The sequence below is a fragment of the Patella vulgata genome, chromosome 3 (assembly GCF_932274485.2).
Source record: "Patella vulgata chromosome 3, xgPatVulg1.2, whole genome shotgun sequence".
NCBI classification, from domain to species: Eukaryota; Metazoa; Mollusca; class Gastropoda; family Patellidae; genus Patella; species Patella vulgata.
Genome location: NC_065881.2, coordinates 70,950,065 through 70,970,429, shown reverse-complemented (window position 1 = coordinate 70,970,429; position 20,365 = coordinate 70,950,065). Strand labels below are relative to the sequence as shown.

Genomic DNA, 20,365 nt, shown 5'->3' with positions numbered 1-20,365 from the left:
AGTTATGGCCCTTGATCACTTTGAAAAATCTTGTGGACGTTCTAGGGGCTAAAGTCAATATCCGATTGACTTTAAATTTATACACAGTGTTTAAGGTCATGAGACGAAGAAGTCTATTTATTTTCAGTGATTTTCGATAATTACTGCCAGAGTTATGGCCCTTGATCACTTCAAAAAATCTTGTGAACGCTCTAGAGGCCAAAGTTAATATCCGATTGACTTTAAATTTATACACAGTGCTTAAGGTCATGAGATGAAGAAGCCTATTGATTTTCAGCGATTTACAATAATTACTGCCAGAGTGATGGCCCTTCATCACTTTGAAAAATATTGTGGACACTCTAGAGGCTAAAGTTAATATCCGATTGACTTTAAATTTATACACAGTGTTTAAGGTCATGAGATGAAGTCTATTCATTTTCAGTGATTTTCGATATTTACTGCCAGAGTTATGGCCCTTGATCACTTTGAAAAATCTTGTGGATGCTCTAGAGGCTAAAGTCAATGTCCGATTAACTTTAAATTTATACACAATGTTTAAGGTCATGAGACAAAGAAGTCTATTCACTTTCAGTGATTTTCGATAATTTTACTATCACAGTTATGGCCCTTGATCACTTTTAAAAATCTTGTTACGCTCTAGAGGTTAAAGTTATCATCCGATTGACTTCAGATTGATACACAGAGTTTAAGAGCTTGAGACGAACAAGTATATTGATTTTCAATGAATTTTTATGACTTGAACAGCTAAATCCATGATATTAAAAGTTTTGTATACTAAACGTTAGCATGGGGCAGAACTTTATAAAAAACAAACAAATTCTAATGGTTTTCTGATAATTACTTCATGAGTTGTTTCCTTGGACAATTTGACATCGATTAACAGACTTGTTTGATATGTCTCTATTCCAAGATGTTTTATTATGAAGTCCTAGGCAGTTCCTGGTCTATAGTATGGTGATATTTTTTTGTTCACAATCTCTGTTATTTCCTAGATTTGTTACAGTCCATATTTGTTTGTTGTCAAAATGTGAATGAAAACATTTACAAGTAATTTGATGTGTGAGAAATTTAAATTTTGAGTAGAAATTATTTGTTCAGATACATAAATAAACCTAAGACTAAGTTTCAACATAGTAATTAAAAATTGCATACATATATCGATATATACATTTATCAGTTTCTTTTCTAATGCACACAGACTTTGGGAGTCAAAAAGTTCTAAGTCAGTGTCTTAAAGGTGTTTTAGCTCATCGTAAAAATTAATCAAATTTGTATCTCACACTAGGCCTAACACATGATAGCCTTCAACCTAATTGTTAGACTAGATTAGCCAAAAAAAATTCAACAGGACAATATTGATCCTATTTTTAATTACATATTTTTCAACTAGATTAACCTAATCTGTCAACAAAACAATATTGATCCTAATATTAGTTCCGTATTATCAGACTAGATTGATCTTTTGCATATTTCACCTTGCATCAGCAACAAGAGATTGAATTTAAGTAAGACCTGCATTATCAAAAAAGAAGTTGATGGACCCTGTTCCAGACTTTTCTGACAAAAGTCTCTAGCATTGTTGTTAGATTAAATCTGGTGTGTATTTTAATACAGTTTTACTTGTAGTTTATTACTGATGGGATTAGAGCCTGATGGACCAACATATGAAATACCTATACAAGGTGAACTAATACAAGAGGTAGCTCCACCTGCTGGACCATTATTACTTAGTGATAAACATACCCTACCATTTGGTGGGGTGGCTCTGGGAAGAGCAAAGTGAGTACTTTAGTTATGGTTCCTGATTAATGGCTTTATTATTCGATACTTTTCACATCACCATTTGTTTTAAATTTTTACCTCAATAGCGGGTTGAAAGATTTGGTACATTTATTTGTTTATATTGTCAAAATATTAGTCTCTATCATCCAGACAAATATTTTCAACATTTGAGAATAATAGGTCATTGGCTTGATTATCCGGTCTTTTACGTTATCATGAACAAAGTTTAAAGGAATTAACTAGTCCTAAAACAAGATGTCGATGCCCATGAAATTAATTGAAGAATTGACATTTCAAAAAATCCATTTGCATTGCCAGTTCAATATCGAACACTCTTAATTTTTTTATTGTAAAATTTTTCTCTTCGTGAGCCATATCTATGTTTTTTTATATTAATCCTAATTCATTGTCATGATTCATGTTTGTTTATAATAATGCATGAATGATGGGATTTATTTCGGGAAGGGGCGCAACTCTTACTTGACTTGGCCAAATATATTGGATAAATAACCACATGGGCAATGGAACTTTTCGTCAAATATAGACAACCGTCCCAGGCCCTACGAACGTTGAAGACTAGGAGGTTCTGGGTGCCTGAGACTATCTAAATATTTTTTAAAACTATTTTGGTTGGGTTTCTTTTATTTTAAATTGTATATCTGTTTACATTCTAGACAACTAAGAGTTACATTAAAGAGTAATGCTCACCAGGCTTTAAAATTACGTGTTGAAATCAGGTCCTCTTCTAATGCTTTCCAGGTATAACTTTAAAATTTTATAACTTTATTATTTCTTAAAGAAATGATGACAATAACGTGGGTTTGAATTCCTGTAAGTGCCAGGAAGAGATTTTTTTTCTTTTATGCCAGATTCCAACAACCAGTCTGACATGCAAAATGTGTCTGGTCATTTTGAAGGCATGCAATATTAAATCCTGTTATACAAATTCATAGTGGAAAGATCCCTGGCAGATGAAATTTGAGGTAGAAAAAGACATTTGTCAAAATTCCTGCCATAGAAATGCCATATGTTAATTTCAAGAGAGCGTAAATAATTTCTGACATCCAAGTATACTATTGAAGCATCAATTCCTGATTATTTTACGAACTATATAATCAACTTGTTAGTTTGATATACATTTTCCAGTTTCAGCTGACTTCAAATCAGACTAGTAGTGGAAGTCTACATAGAGATGTTATTATCCAGCCACAGGAGAAATTTCCAGTCTATGTTGTATATTCACCAACTAGAGTAGAAACCAGTAATGGCAAGCTAGTTATTAAACCATATGACTGCAATGCTAAATTCTCGGTAATAATAAATTTATTTATTTGTGTCGAAATAATTCAGACATTATTAATATTTTTATAATTCGTATGAATAAATATATGAATTTTAACATGGTCTTTCAAATGTATTTTATTCTAAACATGCAGGTTTTCTACTTACTAAATATCACATATTTTTTAATTGGTGTTCTTTGTTTTATATTAGATTAGCCGGTTTTATTGATAAATTGACAAATGAAATATTTCTTTTATTTCATTGTGCAGATGTCAATTATCATCAGTTGAAGGAGCTATACTAGTTACATTATACACTTAAAAACACCACACATTTTATGTGGAATACAATCACTGATTGGAAGTTATATAACATTTTGTGCATGATAGCAATAAAAGAAGACTTGACGTAACATTGTGCTATATGTATACAAACCGATGATTGTTTTCTATAGGGGATCACGTGGCTAAGTGGGTAAGACGCTAGCTCGCTAGCCTGGAGGTCGGGTGTTCGATCCCTGCATTGGCCGAGAAAGTTCATGCAGATTTTCCGGCGTGGTTCTCCCTTGTCAGTGATGCAGGACGGAGGGGCTGACAAGGAAAGCTGTCTAGTCGTTCGGATTGGACGAAAAACCGAGGTCCCGTGTACACATTGGCGTGCACGTAAAAGATCCCTTGGCAGTTGGAATTCGATATAAGAGTAGGCCGTAGTGCCGCTGTCCGGGCAAAATTTCCCTCATAGCACACTGTATGGCGTATGCCCGTCTTCATTAGCCCAGGTTAGGAGCAGAACAGTAGGACGTTAAACTCCATTTCATTTCATTTCATTTTGTTTTCTATATAAATTGTGGCGTGTTTTATTGTGCTCAATTGCTAAATGTCACTCATGGATTATAATCTACGCTTCCCAATTGGAAACATCCTATACTGATTGTTTATCTTTATTTTAAACAGATATCATTGTCTGGTTATGGTGGAGTTAGTTCTGTTACATTAAAAGATGTACACCACACTGGAACATCCCGATTTTGGTTAGATGTAGGGGAAGTTACTCTAGGTAGTAGTGATATGCATAATGTATCAGTTACTAACACTGGACATAGAGCAGCATTTGTTAAAGCCATTTCATTCACAGGTAATTTTCATTTCATTAAACTAAAAGATATTCAATGTGTTTTCTATCACTTCCAAATTTATGGAAACTATATGGTTAAGAATTTAGTGAAAATATGGCACCAAAACGGAAATGAAGTTGATTTTTTTATTAGGTATTTTGTCTTGCTGTCTAGAAGTCAACATATTACATTATTTGTATCCTGCAGATTCCCTGATAAAGTGATTGAATGCTTTTAAGAAGTGACACCTATTAATCGTCATTTCACAGATGGTGCTTGTTATGAGAAGGATCTTTCTCAATAGGACAATAGTCTCTCAATTTAGTTTAAAAACTCTAGAAAAGTTTTATAGGTAAACCTGTAAGAATATATTTGAATAGTTTAAATGAATTATGTTTCTTTTGTAGAATTTGCTGTTATTTGTGTCACTCTACCATGATTATACATTTTTTTATCTGTAGATTTACAGTTAAAACAGACACTGCCACCCGGTAGAATAGCCATTGATCCTAATGAATTTATTCTATCACCTAAAGAAACAAAGGTGAGTCTCGACCAAACTGTACATTTTTATTGAGAATCTTTTTATATTCAAGCATGAGTCAACTGGCGGGGTTTCGATTCCCCGGTTGTACGTGACAAGGAGTAGGGTTGCCTGTCCAACCTCGTGGGTTTTCTCCGGGTCCTTCGGTTTCCTCCCACTGCTAAAGACCCCTACGTGCAAGTGAATTATTGAAATAAAATTGAACCATGTGTTAGTCCCGAAATGACCTAGTTTGTGTTGAGTGGACATTAAACCCCATTTCTCTCTCTTTATATTCAAACAGCTTCAGACAAATTACTGAAATCACCAATATACAGGATGGGCCGTGTTTCAATAAGTACAATGATCTATTGTGCATTGAAAGTGCTGGAAAAAGTTACAGGGGGGGGGTAGCCCAGGGGATAAAGTATGTGTTATACTTGGGCATTGACAGAAATGTTTTTCCCATGTTTGAAAAGTAGAAAGTGTTATTTACTGGTTGATATATTTTTATTCCAGAGTGTTCATATAGCTTTTTGTCCGTCTGATCGAGAAGTAGCAGCTTGTTATAGGGAGAAAGAGGTGGTTGCTACAGTTGCATTTTATCATGGTGATGAGGTTAGCCGACAAAAATACAGAAGGTTTGTTTTAAAACTTGGAAGTTCTATTATATCATAAAGGATGTATTATTAATTATAGAAAAACAACAACAAAAAATTCTAAAAAAGACCTAATATCTGGGTAAAACATATTCTGAGAAATGAAATGGGCTTTAACATCCTACTGTTCTTCAAAAACCTGGCTAATGAAGATGGTCATACACCATCCAGTGTTCGATAGAGGAAATTTTGCCCAGACAGCAGTGTTACCACCTACTCCTCTTCGAATTGCAACTGCTCAGGGTTCTTTTATGCCATTGTGTACACAGGAAAATCCAGAGAAAGAAACAATATCTGATACAAGAAAAATTATTTGTCATATAGATCCAGATTGAAGCTCCAAAATTATGCATTTCTATATGTGTGTTCTGTATCTGACTCATACATCAGCCATTGTAGCTCTATGACACGATTTTGTTTCCTGAGAACAGACATATTAATTGGATATTTTTCTTGGCAATTCCATTGAACTTTATGCAGAGAATCCCATTGTATCTTTAAAAAATGTTAGACTAATGATAAATATTGTATTTTACATAAAAACCTTAGAGCCATCAATAAACCAGTGAAGCCAGGTAAAAAATCTCACAAAGTACATATTGATCAGCCTTTACAGAAAGTGAATTTTGATGTCAGTTACTATGGTGATTTGGGTGAAAAAATTGTTAGTGAAGGTAATTATTATGTAGGTTTTCTCATCTAGAAATTCAGATAAATAACTTGTGTTTGAATGAATAATTGAATTCTTAACACAATAAATAGCTTGCCAATTTAACCATCCCTTCCCCCCACCCCCCTCTATAAATAGCTTGCCAATTTAACCATCCCTTCCCTCCCTCGTCCCCTCTTCAATGCCAATATGGTTGTTTGGAGTGTTTTTATCAAATGCTTTGTATTGATTGTTGCAACAAAACTGAAGTGTTTTATCTTATAAAAAATGTCAAGTTTGTTGACTGGTTAATCAATAGATGATTAATCAGATTGTCCTTTACTATGAATTAGTAACGGAAACAAAAAAGCTGTGAAGGACCAAGTAGTTCTGTAAAAAAAAACAACCCAAAAACACCACAATTTATATGGAAAGCAAACACTCGTTTATACACTACACAAGCTTGATAATGATAAGAGAAGACATGTCGAAACATCTTGCTATATGTATACAAACCAGTGATTGTTTTCTATATAAATTGTGGTGTATTTTTTTATTGTGCTTACTGGTAAATGGTGAAGATTTAAACAGATTAAAACATGTTCTCATAATAAACAGTTTATGCCACATCTTGTCAAAACTTTCAACGGTGATAATTTCATTCAGAATAAAATAATTTGAATGAAATTTTTATACGCCCACATTTTCATGTGGACGTATATTGTCGTCGCCCCTGTCCGTCCACAATTGTTTGTGGACCCTCTACAGGTCACAATTCTTATCCGATTTTGACGAAACTTGAAATATAGGTTTATCTCCGACAGATCTCGGCTGCTTTCGATATTGGCATGTATCGGATCGAAACTTCATGGATTATGGCCCTTGTTTGTACGAAAAATCACGTTTTTAGCTTGTGGACCCTATAGAGGTCACAATTTTTATCCGATTTTGTTGAAACTTGAAATATAAGTTTATAACCCAAAGATCTCGGTTCCTTTCGATATTCGCGCATATCGGACCGTAACTTCCTGAATTATGGCCCCTGATTGTACGAAAAATCGCGTTTTTAGCTTGTGGACACTATAGAGGTCATAATTTTTATCCAAGTTAAAAAAATGTATTATTATACCACCGTTACACCCTAAGAACAACCGAGTTTGAATTTCGTGAAAATCGGTCCAAAATTGACAGACAAAATGGCCGCCGTTCGTTCTCAAATAGCGTAAAAATACGGTAAATCTAGGTTGTGGACCCTATAGAGATCACAATTTTTATCCAATTGTGTTGAAACTTGAAATGTAAGTGTATAACTCAAAGATCTCGGTTCCTTTCGATATTCACGCATATCGGACCGTAACTTCCTGAATTATGGCCCCTGATTGTACGATCAAGGTTGTGGATCCTATGGAGGTCACAATTTTTATCCAATTTTGTTGAAACTTGAAATGTAATTTTATAACACAAAGATATCGGTTCCTTTCAATATTTGCGCATATCGAATTGTAATTTCCTGAATTATGGCCCTTGATTGTAGGAAAAATCACTTTCTTTTTAGCTTGTTCTCTATCCATCTCTCGAAAATGTGGGCGTATCCTGCCTGGCAGCCGCTGGTTAATATATATATTTTGCATTATCTATTTTTGAACTAATATAGCAAGAACGACCAGTTTTTATATACATTTTACATAATTTTTCTTAATTTCCTTAAGGAGGTACGGTTTATCTTATTGGGTGAATTGACACAGAATGACCCCTAAGAATAAGTTCTTTAGATTTAATGTCGTGGAATCTTAATAACAGTCTATAAAGAATATTAAAGAATTTAGCTATTATGCTGTTTAGTGAGATACAGTGCAAGGCTAATGATGAAATTGTGGAACTATTCAACTACAAACATAAGATGTAAAGTTTGTTTCTTTATTATTTTTCAGGATATGGTGTAAATGATTCTGATAGTGATATAGATTTGTTTTATTCGAATCTAGCTCATATATCACTAGCATTGATAGGTCATCCTGTAGTTAAACTAGAGACTTGTACACCACAAGTTTACCCTAAAACTAGACGATCACATGGAGAAGTAGTTAAATCAGATTATCCTACAAACAATAGGTAATTATATGTGAAAATATTACAAATAACCTTTGAATTTTAACAATAATTACATATTTGTCTGTGATTTGATGTCTAGTTCGTCCTTTGGGCTGATCGGATCTACTCAGTGGGAATCTGGATTTGGCAATTATCCATTTTCACACATATCTGAAAGATTTGGGAGCAATACTATAAAACTTTAGTTTGTGTTTATGCATGCATATTCAAAATGGTGAAATAAGTCACATAACTGACTGTATTTATGATAGAAATACAAGTACAACTAAGAATACAATATAACTGACTGTATTTATGATAGAAATACAAGTACAACTAAGAATCCCACATAACTGACTGTATTTATGATAGAAATACAAGTACAACTAAGAATCCCAACTGACTACTCATTTGATAGGATTGAATAATAAAGAGAAAAGTAAAAATTTTGTTAGGTTGCTAAGATATCAAGCAATCATCAATAAAGTTTTTTTATCTTGGTATATTTTATATTAAATAGAAGCAGTCTTCAATCCGATAAACGTCAACATCCTGGAGAGAAAGATTGTGATTGGTCCGTTCTACCACAGCAATTAATATGTAATGTAAACAGAGATGGTAAGTTTAAAGATACTTTCCCACAAAAGTATTCATTGGGTGGTTATTTCCAATAAAAGTATGGCAATTTTGGTATATGTGGAAAGTAGGAACATCCAGTCTTACTAGAAAAATACTGGATTCTCTGAAAAACATCCATGGAGCGCATACAGGTAAAAAATGTAAGGGTTTCCTTAACCGGCAACTTGACGATTAGGGATGTCTGCTTGAGTGGCGTCCAAGTTTGTCTGATTTCTCCGCCTTAGTGAGCACTTGATTTACATGTTGATAAACTAGATGGTGAGCTTAGGCGTACAACAATTTCTGAGATTAAACCAACGGAAAAAGATGTGGGCAGTGGATAATCTGACAATTTAATTAGGCTTCAATATTTATAATAAAAGACCAGCGTTTAAAGACAACATCGTCTTGTATATGCAATGAATTCTCCTCCGGCTTCACACCCTTGCTAGGTACCGTGTCAGCCAAGTTACGTGACACAAACAAAGGGTATTCATTTGCGAATACAATGTTTTAAGAAGGATTTAAATTTAAAGCAAAATTTTCATAGATTAAAAATATATCATCAAATCACCCAGTTTGTACGCTTACTGCCTTTATAGATTTAGAGGAAAGATGTACTCAAGCATCCTGACATGATATTTTACCTACTGATTAATAATTAGAACAGCCTATGACATAAATAACCTATAGCATGGCCCTCACTTCAACACTTTGCTAACCTGTCAATTTTTAATGTATTTTATTTACCTCAGACAGGCTCAAATTAGCAAAATATGTTTTTCAGAGAATATGACAAAATATGTTTTTCAGAGTATGACAAAATATGTTTTTCAGAGAGTATGACAAAATATGTTTTTCAGAGAGTATGACAAATTATGTTTTTCAGAGAGTATGACAAATTATGTTTTCAGAGAGTATGACAATTTTTTAGCATTATCCCACTTGATTATATATACATTTAAGGGTTTTAACAGTATTCATTGTTAAATTTTAAAAAAATTCTATTTCCTTGGCACTTAAATTGAATGACAACTGGTCCATTTCACTGACTGAAACCAGAGCCCTTGTGTACATTATCATCTATATATAGTATATCTTGTTAATTTGTAACAATTTACTTATTCTATCATATTCCCTTTGTTCTACTATAGGACCAACACATAATTTCTACTGTCCCTGATTCATCTGTCTATATTATTATTATTATATATGAAAATTTGTTTTATTTTAGGAAAGCAAACACAATCTGTATGTTTTCAGATTATTAACTTCTCTACTAGAGATATCAAGTAAGTAGTTTAATTTGATTTTATTGAGACATTTTTTATTTTCTTGTCCTTTTATTGATTATAACTATTGTACAATAAAGTATCACAATACAAATGTATTACAATAGTATTACAATACAACAGTATTATAAAGTATAACAATACAACAGTGTTATAAAGTATAACAATACAATATATAGGTGTAGTATTACAATACAAAAGTATTATAAAGTATAACAATACAACAGTGTTATAAAGTATAACAATACAATATATAGGTGTAGTATTACAATACAACAGTATTATAAAGTATAACAATACAACAGTATTATAAAGTATAACAATACAAGTGTTATAAAGTATAACAGTATTACAATAACAATACAATAGGTGTAGTATTACAATATAACAGTACTATAAAGTATTACAATACAACAGTATAATATGATGTAACAGTATTACAGTACAACAGTATTATAAAAGTATACAGAGTATTACAACAGTACTACAGAGTATGGTTCTTTTATACTTTATATTTTTTGTTTTCAAGGTATGAAATGTCATGGCCAGGTCATTGGTTTACAGTTTCCCCAGAACATGGAATTGTTAAAGCCAAGTATGGAATATCTTTTGATTTGTAGCAATAAAAAGATAAATTAAAATGTTTTATTTCTGTTATGAGATCGAAAAGTACCTACATGTATAGTGACCATAATTATATAACCCAGCCCCATATATCATTCTTATGATTGATTTATCAGAAGCACAACAAACTTTTCTGTCAATTCTTTAATTTGTGTTCGACCTCTGTTCATTTATTGCTTTATTTTCCTTTTCTAGATCCAACATAATGGTAACCATCTCTCCTCACACCAATCTGAATTTATCTAAATTACCATGGAGTGGAGCTGTAGTTGTTTGTTGTAATGAACAATTTGAAGTAAGTAAATTCTACAATGATAGATATGTCCAGGTTAAGATTTAAGACTAAGTTAAATCATAAATTTCTCAATGTAATGTAGCAATTATCAAATAGTTAAAGATACATTATGGGAGATTAGATAAAGAGCTGGCAGTTCTCACTATAATACTAAATAATAGTTAAAAACTAGATAATGTAAAGGGAATTTGCTGAAAATTTCAGTAAAATTGATCAACACTGAACCGAGATTTTATTGATTGAATTTTCGGCCTAGTTGCGATCATCATTACTAAAGTCGGTATGATAAAAAACATAGTCTCGATTATCCATTTCATAAATATATCATGAATAGAAGTCAAACAGCAAATCGGAATCTAATCCAATAAATAATAATTTAGATAACATTTCAGGCGTAAAGAAAAACCTGCAATAGGCAGATTTAGCTCTTGCATAATGTATGTTTAATGATCCATACCATCAGAAATAAATTCATGCAATTCATGCCATTCAATATTACAAGAGATATGATCATTATTCAGTTTCCCAAACACTTAGTTATTATGACTCGGCTGATTTCATGGACGATAATCACGACAATACAATACTCTCAGTATATCTATGTAGCTCAATGAAAAATTAAACCAAATGCTATTTTTTTTAAATAATTATTATTCAATCGATTGAGACAACCAAATACATGTTTTGTATGGGATGAAAGTCTGTAGAACCCTATGTAAGCAGTTATTAAATTAAAATGTTCAGAAAATAGAATTTATTTGCAAACTTTAAAATAGCTAAAAAAAATGCACAATTTTTATGGAAAATCACTAGTTTATAGAAATGTAGCACAACGTTTCGACAAGTATTCTCTTATTGTTTTCAATCACACATTTTTTAATGTGCTCAATTGCTAACTGCCATTCAAGGATTTTAAAATAGCTGTATTCATAAAAAATTCAAATTAGCTGATGCCATCCACATAATCTGGAAAGAATCAATAATAGATTTAATTAATCATCACCAATGATAAAAGATTCTAAAATAAAAAATTTCACAATTATTTTGACTATTAATTATTATTTAGTTTGGTCATGTTATATAGCTGTATGCTCATCAAACTATCAAGGAAATGTTTTTAAGTTCAGGAAGAACATTTCCAAAGCTCAGCGACAAATTGAAAAAGAATGTTCACTAAACTATCTTTAAATTATAGGAGGTGAAAGTTCAATTAAGAAGTGAGTTGACCTATGAACCTGATATACCAACTACTGATAGTACTGAATCTTGCGTGGTTCCTGTGTCGAAAGATATTGATAAATATCTTCAGGTTCCTAATACTCATTTTGTTTTCTCTAAAACATTTGTTGGTGATCATAGTGGTAAGTGGTGGGTTTTTTTTATTAGTACTGTTCAAATCGTTTTGTCAATGAGGGGTGCCATTGAGTCATGTGTCATGGTCTATAGTTTGTACATGGCTAGGAGCAAACTGATCAGCATGTAATATTTGCTTGACCACTTTTATCACTGAGAGCAATGACTCGGGGTTAGTTAATTAGCTCTTAACACTGTAACGTGGATATCGTTGACTAAGCAACAAATAACTGTTATAAATGAAAATATACAATACTAATAGATCAAAGTCGTCATTTTATGGGTATTAGTTAGTTAAAATTGTTAGTAGTAATCAGGCAGTAGTCATTAAGTAAGTGTTCTGTCCCTAAGGTGTTAAAACTGTTATATTAAATGATATGCACCTCTATTGTCCAGGTTTGTGTATTCAATAGTGTTAGGTGTTAAAAATAGTCATGCTTTTACACTAGTAGTGACATCCTTTACAGCTACTTACACACCTGCTGATTAACACAACTGTAATACTGACCACTTATGATTTAATGACAGAAATTGTGATTTCTAAAAGGCCTAGCTCTGTTAGTCAACGGTATCAGCTTACCAGTGTAATATTGATGTTTTCTTCTTCTGCATTTTATATTCTAAATCATTTTTATACGCCCACATTGAAATGTGGTCGTATATTGTTGTCGCCCCCGTCCGTCGGCGGTCCGGCATCCACAAGCTCTAGAGGCTAAAGTTAATATCCGATTGACTTTTAATTTATACACAGTGTTTAAGGTCATGAGATGAAGTCTATTCATTTTCAGTGATTTTCAATATTTACTGCCAGAGTTATGGCCCTTGATCACATTGAAAAATCTTGTGGACGCTCTAGAGGCTAAAGACAATATCCGATTGACTTTAAATTTATACACAGTGTTTAAGGTCATGAGACAAAGAAGTATATTCATTTTCAGTGATTTTCGATAATTACTGTCACAGTTATGGCCCTTGATCACTTTGAAAAATCTTGTGACGCTCTAGAGGCTAAAGTTATCATCCGATTGACTTCAGATTGATACACAGAGTTTAAGAGCTTGAGACGAACAAGTATATTGATTTTCAATGAATTTTTATGACTTGAACAGCTAAATCCATGATATTAAAAGTTTTGTATACTAAACGTTAGCATGGGGCAGAACTTTATAAAAACCAAACAAATTCTAATGGTTTTCTGATAATTACTTCATGAGTTGTTACTCTTAATCAGATTTTTGTGTATTATAAATGTTTCATTACCGAAAGAAGTAAAAATATGCGACAACACTTGTTGACTGCCCGGACGATTTAGTTGCTGTGGGAGTATGTTTTGTTGCCTGGCAACTTATCTTTTGTTTTTTTTTAATTATTAAGAAAAAAAATAATGGTGTGAATCAATTATATTTTTATTATGTAGGTAAAATGTTAGAGTTTACCAACACTTCAAATGATACAATGACATGGTCTATTAACTCATTTGCTCCAGCTTATGCAAAGGTACTGTTTATTTTCATTGTGACTTATTTATTGAACTTGTTGAGATCTGTTGTAAAACCTTCAATGGAATTTTTTCATTGAAAAGTGACCTTAATTTTTTTCTAATTATGGCAATATCTTCAAAGTTTCAGCCTTTTTGTACCTGAGTACCATCCATATTTTTCAGACCATTATTTTATGATTCACTCTGCTTAACTTTCTCAATACAAGGCTTCCATTATGTCAACTTAAAAGTTTGAGGTGTTGATATCTTTAAAGATACATTATGTAAGAACTAAATCAGCCTATTGCAGTCTTTTTTCTGGCTTCAAATGTTATATAGATTATTATTTAGACATTTAATTACATGACATGCCCATAATCAACTCCTCTAGGCCATCAGACGGTTGAGAAAGTAAATGGATTAGAACACTCAAGTCATTTAGTAATTTAATGCTAAAATGGATAAGTGATACTTTTTTAAATATCATAGCAATGGTACTTGGCTAAATCTTGTCAAAACCTCAAATGTTCATAACTTTGCTCAGAAATTTTTAATATATTCATTTTGTATAATCTATTTTTAAACTATTATAGCAAGAACAGCTACCTCTTTGTAATGTATAATGTATTATAATAACCAGTATTTTACTATTTAACAGGGTATTGATAGCACCAGTGATGTTTATAGAGTTACTTATTCTGTTTTTGTTTTTAAAGAAAAGACTGGTCGATTATTACCTCATCAAACTGCTCAGGTTAGTCCATACTAAATCTATACTGTTGTACTAACGCACTTTGTTTCTACTTGGAGTAGTACCTGTAACTTTGTTGAAGTTCTTCATGCAGTCTACACTAGCCAATACAATAATTTCAGCAAATGACTAAAATGATTTCTGCACAAGGAACCTTGAAGAGAGGATATTATTTAATCATAAAACTGTGCAACCTATCATATTATGCCACCAACCCCTCTTCGTAAGCTACGAAGAAACGGTGAGCCTTGTAACTGACCTAAATGTTGAAGACTTTGAATGTGTAGCATAGAAGGGTTAAAACTTATGACGAAATTGTTTAAGGGACCGTTTGCTTTAGACAAGTGAACATATTGTACCAATACTTCGTGTAATGTAGTAATTTTCACAGTTGTGAATGTGTAGATAACTAACAATAATAATAATAATAGTATTAGTGGAATATTTGATGAAGTATTATTATTTATTTGTAGGTACCATTGATGTTTGTACCTAGATCAGAAGGAAAGTTTACACAGTATTGGGATTTACAATGTTATATTCATCCTTCTGTTCATCATAATTCTATGACTGTTAGAATTAGTTTAGTTGGTGAGGTAATTCAAATTAATGTATTTATAAAAGAAGATTATCTCTGTTAAACTAGCTGTTAAAAGGGCAGTATATGTATTTTTTAGCCCTGAACAGTAAAGAAATATCTTATACAAATGCAGAGTTCAGGTAATGTGACAAAGAAAGTCTGAGAATTTTCGAATAAAGTATCCAACAAGACAACTGTTTACACTGTTGTGGAATTGGGTGTCTAAGATAGTTTTAGACAGTGGATTGATGAGGATTTTAATGATGATTTTGTTATGATAATATTAAAGATGCCTTTCTGGGTACAAACTGTGTGAATTGGTGATATATTTGGTCTTAAAACATATTAAACAAATTTATTCATCAAAAGGTTGCTTCAAATCCATCTCAAAGTATTTTAATTGGAAGGAAAGTACCACACTCTATTTTAAGCCACCTTGTTTGCTTGTCATGTTACTTGACTGGTGGAGAATCCACTGGACATTTAGCTATTGCAATGTTCTCACAACTGCTAGCCATTAAATAAACACATACATACATGTAGTGCTCCTTAAGTAAACTAAGTAGACAGGCTGCCAGTCAGTGACAGCCTCACATTTTTGTCCCTTCGGTACCCCATAGTTTTTTTTGGCGAAATCCAGTATTTTTCTAGTAAGATTTGGTGTCTCTTCTTTCCATATACTGGTATACCAACTTTGCCATACTTTTATTGGAAATAACTACCCTATGAATACTTACGTGGGAATGCATCTTTAACATTGGTTTTCATTAAAACTATTTTATACTATTTGTAGGCAAATAGGAAGAAAGAAGAAAAGTCAAGAGACAGAGATTCATCTGTTTCAACAGCATCAGACAAGAAGTCAGTGTATTTTAATTTAGTATTTAAATAGCATAATTTTTAAATACATTATGGGGGTGTGGGATTACAAGATTTAAGCCACCTTTCATCACCAGAATGCAATTATAAATTGATTTTAAAACATATAAATGTTTGTAAAAATTTGTTATGCAGAACTATAAATTAATTTGTTTAATAATTTCAGTAAGGATATTATTGATAGACCAGTTAGTTTGAAGGATACTGTAGTTACTTTTGATAGCATTGAGGGAGTGAAAGGAACAGCAACAAAAATATCTTTTGAAAATGCATCAGATAATATATGTGGCGTAAGTAAATACTTTACACTAAGTGGATATAAATCTATAAGTACCTGATTTTTGAAGAAAAAATTGTCTAACATGTGCACTTTAGATCATAACTTGTGTGTTGTGGTTTCAATCCCAGGCTTGTACATGACAAAGACTCTTGCCACAGAAGCAAATACCATATGTAAGTCTAGAAAAGATCAAGGTGGTGTTGAATCATTGAATGTCATTATATTATTAGTTATCGAAGCCTACCTTCTTTCAGGTGAACGTAGGCTTTCTGTGCTATCCAAATATCTAGATACACGAAACATGTTAAATTACAATTGAGAACAGCTGACCCAATGGGAATTACATTTTTAGTTGTTCAATTACAGTTCTTTAAAATAATGATGTCCCTTTGGCATTTGTTGCTAAAATATAAATTTTAGACACCTAAATGCACGCTAATATGTACTCAGATTAATTATTTAACATTTAATTAAGAAATTAAAATACGAATGCTAGATAATCTTCAGACTTGGATTCATATTGAGCAGCATTGATCGATAAAATTTCAATTCCACATATCTTTGTAAATAATAACGGAACTGAACCATTATTGGACAGATATTCCTTTTAGGGATTCATCTTTCACAATATTGTAGTTTGCAGGCGATTCCTATTCCTAAAAATGGCACATCAGTACTTTTAAAGTGATGGCAGTTTAATTATTTAGGTACACATGTATTAACAGAAATCTTGTATTTTTATTTTAGGTAAAAGTAGTACCACCTCAACCTCCATTTTTTATAAAACATCATCATTTTAATATTGGGTAAATAAATTTTAAATTTAAATATTTTAATAATTTTTATGAAAGGACTATATATTCTATCAATTGGCTGAATTTAAAGTATATATATATTTTTTTTAAATTGAAATTCTAAACAAGATCATTGACATATATATCAAAAGTCAATTATATTTACTATATTGATGTTACAATTGTTGTAAGCACATCTGTGTAGTTTAAAAAAAAAAAAAAGCAGGTAGAAAAAGAGAGCAAAATTATTATTACAATATATTTGTCTTAGACAAATAAAGATGTCAGTGTGAAATCAATAGAAACCATTAGAATTGATTGATTGATTGATTGATTTGAAGAACTATAGTTCTATTAAAAGTGTTTGGACTTTCATTATTTTTTTCCATTTTTCAGTAAAAGACGATTTTTGAAATATCCCATAGAATTTAAACCTGATAGAGTGGGAACATATGAAGGAATTATTGTATTTAAAACTGATTTAGGATATAGTCTGAGTGTTCAACTATATGGCAACTGCAAGCCAGAATCAAGTTAATGTTGAGTTGAAAGGATTCAGTGTTAGATAAAAGTGTAAATTGCACGAAAATCCATTTTCCTAATCCCTCTTACTAATATTAACAGTTGACTACATTTGTAGGATGTTCCTGAATGATCAAATTAAGACAAGAAGTCTAAAAGGATTGCTTGCATTTAGATATCTTAATATGTGCCTAGAGCATGCATTTGTGAATGGATTGGCGCTTTACAAATATACATTATTATTATTAATATAATTTAAGTGTAAGGTTTGTATCTAAATCAGATTATCTGACAAAAAGTCCTACTTTTCGATTAATATTTCCAAATTAACATTGTGATATTTTTTATATATTGCAATCCTATTCATTGAATATGAGCCTAGACTTGTTTGTTCAGTATTTAATCCTAAACTTACAGATCAATAATGTTTTATAAAATTTGTCTTGATCCTTGTCTTACCTTTGTGATTTAATACATACATAAAAAAAACTATGGCTGTGATAACAAAACAAAGCTTTATTTATAAAGAATAAATTTATAGTGTTTATAGATTGTGTGACTTAGTTTCATTTTGAGCATGTACATATGTTATTATATAGTAATATACATCACTGATTGACTTTATGTAGATCAAAAAGACAAAAGGATTTTAACCCCTTAGCACTTAGGACTGACCAAATCCTCCCTAATTAGGGTGCCTTAAGCGGCAAGACACACTAGGCGAATTTCTGCCGGAATCAATCGGCGCCGAATTTATTTGGCTGATTGAGTGCCCACACTAGGCGAATTTTCCACCAGATTCACCAGTCATCGAATTTATTTGGCTGATTGAGTGCCCACACTAGGCGAATTTTCCACCAGATTTACCAGTCACTTGCATCGCCTTTCATGTCACATGATCAATCATGGAACAGACCAAGGCAGAGAAAAATATAGCTGCAGCGGTGTGATTTTTTAAATTTTATGCCGTATGGGTCTGAGTAGAAAGAGGTGGGAGAATAGAAGTGATTGGGCTAAAAACTGGATCCGTCACTGTGACACACATTGTTTTTTTTTACCAATTTCGTTGGAGAATTGGCAGAGGAAGACATTGGCGTTTATACATCCGTGATAGTTGCAATTTTGTCTTCAAAAAAAATCATATGACTTTCTTGACATCAGTGATTGGCTAATGGATTCTACAATCGGGCATTGTCTTCGGGGAACCGGACACACCAGATGAATACAAATGCTGTGAATAAAAATTTGGTCGAAAATATCAAACACGATTGATTCGGGCCAATACAAATTCGGCATCACGGCTCTGGACACAGTAGGCTAATTTCGTCTAGTTTGTCCTCCGCTTTAGACCACCCCAAAACGAACTAGTAAATGGACCTATAATATGGAAACTATTCACATATCTCGGGTGATTTGAAGCAGCCCAAGGAACAACAGTTTCGTTATGTCTTGGGGTGTATGGGTATTGATCACTTTAAGGAACTGGGTAGTGAATATTTACAGGTGCTAGAGGGTTAAAATTAAATAGATAAATGTTGACTAAGAAGGTGAATGTCTATAGTAATGAACGAATGCATGTAATATTAAATATATAAATTGTTATTTACAAGATTATTATTATGTTAATTACTTTTATGTTTATGCCAAATCTCAGAAAAAAAACTTGTGTCTTACATGTGTTTAGAGTTAATTGTATGTATAAACTATGTACATTGTAAGCAAATATTTTGGTGCTAAAGTTATGATAATGGTTTATTTTTTATTGTAGTTAACATCATTAAATGTATTAAATATGTATTTGAGAGACACTGTTTGATCACATTTAAAATACAATACAAGCTAGAATTTTGTCCTGCAGTCCATAGCCAACTATATGTCTAAATAGGATTTCTGTAGCTTCCAGCTCAGACATGGCTGGATTCTGTAGAAGCAAATAAAAAACGAAATTTTATTTTCTTTCTTTTGACAGTTATTTAGTTGTAATTATATTTTGAGGCCAATAATTAATTTCAACAAAATAATTAGCAAAAAGAAGAGAACTAGGACAATTTTCCATTTTCTCATTATTTGAATGGAAAGCCATTTCTCCGATATTAATTTTTAGTTATGGTGAATAGGAAAATACTTGTAATAATTAGAATTTAATTTATATTAAAACTGTCTCATATCCAGTTAGTTGTGTTATTATTTTTATGTTAGATAACACCCAGACAATTTATATTTATTCTGTGTAACAACTTGATCTATATAGAGGAAAATTAAGCTTATCAATTTAGAAGAAATCATTGGCGAACTATAGCTTTCCCAAAATAAGGACTTAATAAATGAAATAAAATAAAATGAGGTTTAAGTCCTACTGTTCTGCTCCTATACTGGGCTAATGAAGACGGGCATACGCCATAGAGTGTGCTATGAGGGAAATTTTGCCCGGGCAGCGGCACTATCGCCTACTCTTATATCGAATTACAACTACCAGGGGATCTTTTATGTGCATTCCAATATATACACGGGACCTCGGTTTTCAACTCATCCGAAGGACTAGACCACTGACAAGGGGAAAATCTGGATGAACTTTCTCGGCCAATAAAAGACTTAATAAAAGCAATCTTTAGAATCATATACTACCCATTCGCAAAGTACAGCATTATACCGATAATTTTCTAAAGGATACTATAGTATTTTCGTATAGAATCTTCCCCATTAATCTGTAGGATACTCACGCTATAAAACGGTCTTTGGATTTTGTAAATCCTGTGTTTTGCTGAGGGTGTGTAGACGCATGGGAGTCTGCA

The 20,365-nt window shown here is 32.2% G+C and overlaps 1 protein-coding gene across 1 annotated transcript in view; it reads left to right on the top strand.

The window, feature by feature from the left end:
- LOC126816795 (centrosomal protein of 192 kDa) overlaps positions 1-19,740 on the top strand; it is a 37,350-nt gene extending 17,610 nt beyond the window's left edge. The window contains exons 14-33 of the mRNA XM_050543512.2: positions 1,630-1,782; positions 2,460-2,544; positions 2,932-3,096; positions 4,023-4,203; positions 4,645-4,727; positions 5,226-5,347; positions 5,915-6,039; positions 7,946-8,126; positions 8,626-8,723; positions 9,958-10,015; positions 10,545-10,610; positions 10,835-10,934; positions 12,130-12,295; positions 13,705-13,784; positions 14,426-14,521; positions 14,992-15,114; positions 15,892-15,959; positions 16,144-16,267; positions 17,005-17,063; positions 17,448-19,740. Of these exons, the coding sequence (XP_050399469.2) occupies positions 1,630-1,782; positions 2,460-2,544; positions 2,932-3,096; positions 4,023-4,203; positions 4,645-4,727; positions 5,226-5,347; positions 5,915-6,039; positions 7,946-8,126; positions 8,626-8,723; positions 9,958-10,015; positions 10,545-10,610; positions 10,835-10,934; positions 12,130-12,295; positions 13,705-13,784; positions 14,426-14,521; positions 14,992-15,114; positions 15,892-15,959; positions 16,144-16,267; positions 17,005-17,063; positions 17,448-17,589 (2,275 nt within the window). The 3' untranslated portion in view covers positions 17,590-19,740. The remainder of the gene's footprint in view (positions 1-1,629; positions 1,783-2,459; positions 2,545-2,931; positions 3,097-4,022; positions 4,204-4,644; positions 4,728-5,225; positions 5,348-5,914; positions 6,040-7,945; positions 8,127-8,625; positions 8,724-9,957; positions 10,016-10,544; positions 10,611-10,834; positions 10,935-12,129; positions 12,296-13,704; positions 13,785-14,425; positions 14,522-14,991; positions 15,115-15,891; positions 15,960-16,143; positions 16,268-17,004; positions 17,064-17,447) is intronic.
- Positions 19,741-20,365: the final 625 nt, after the last annotated feature.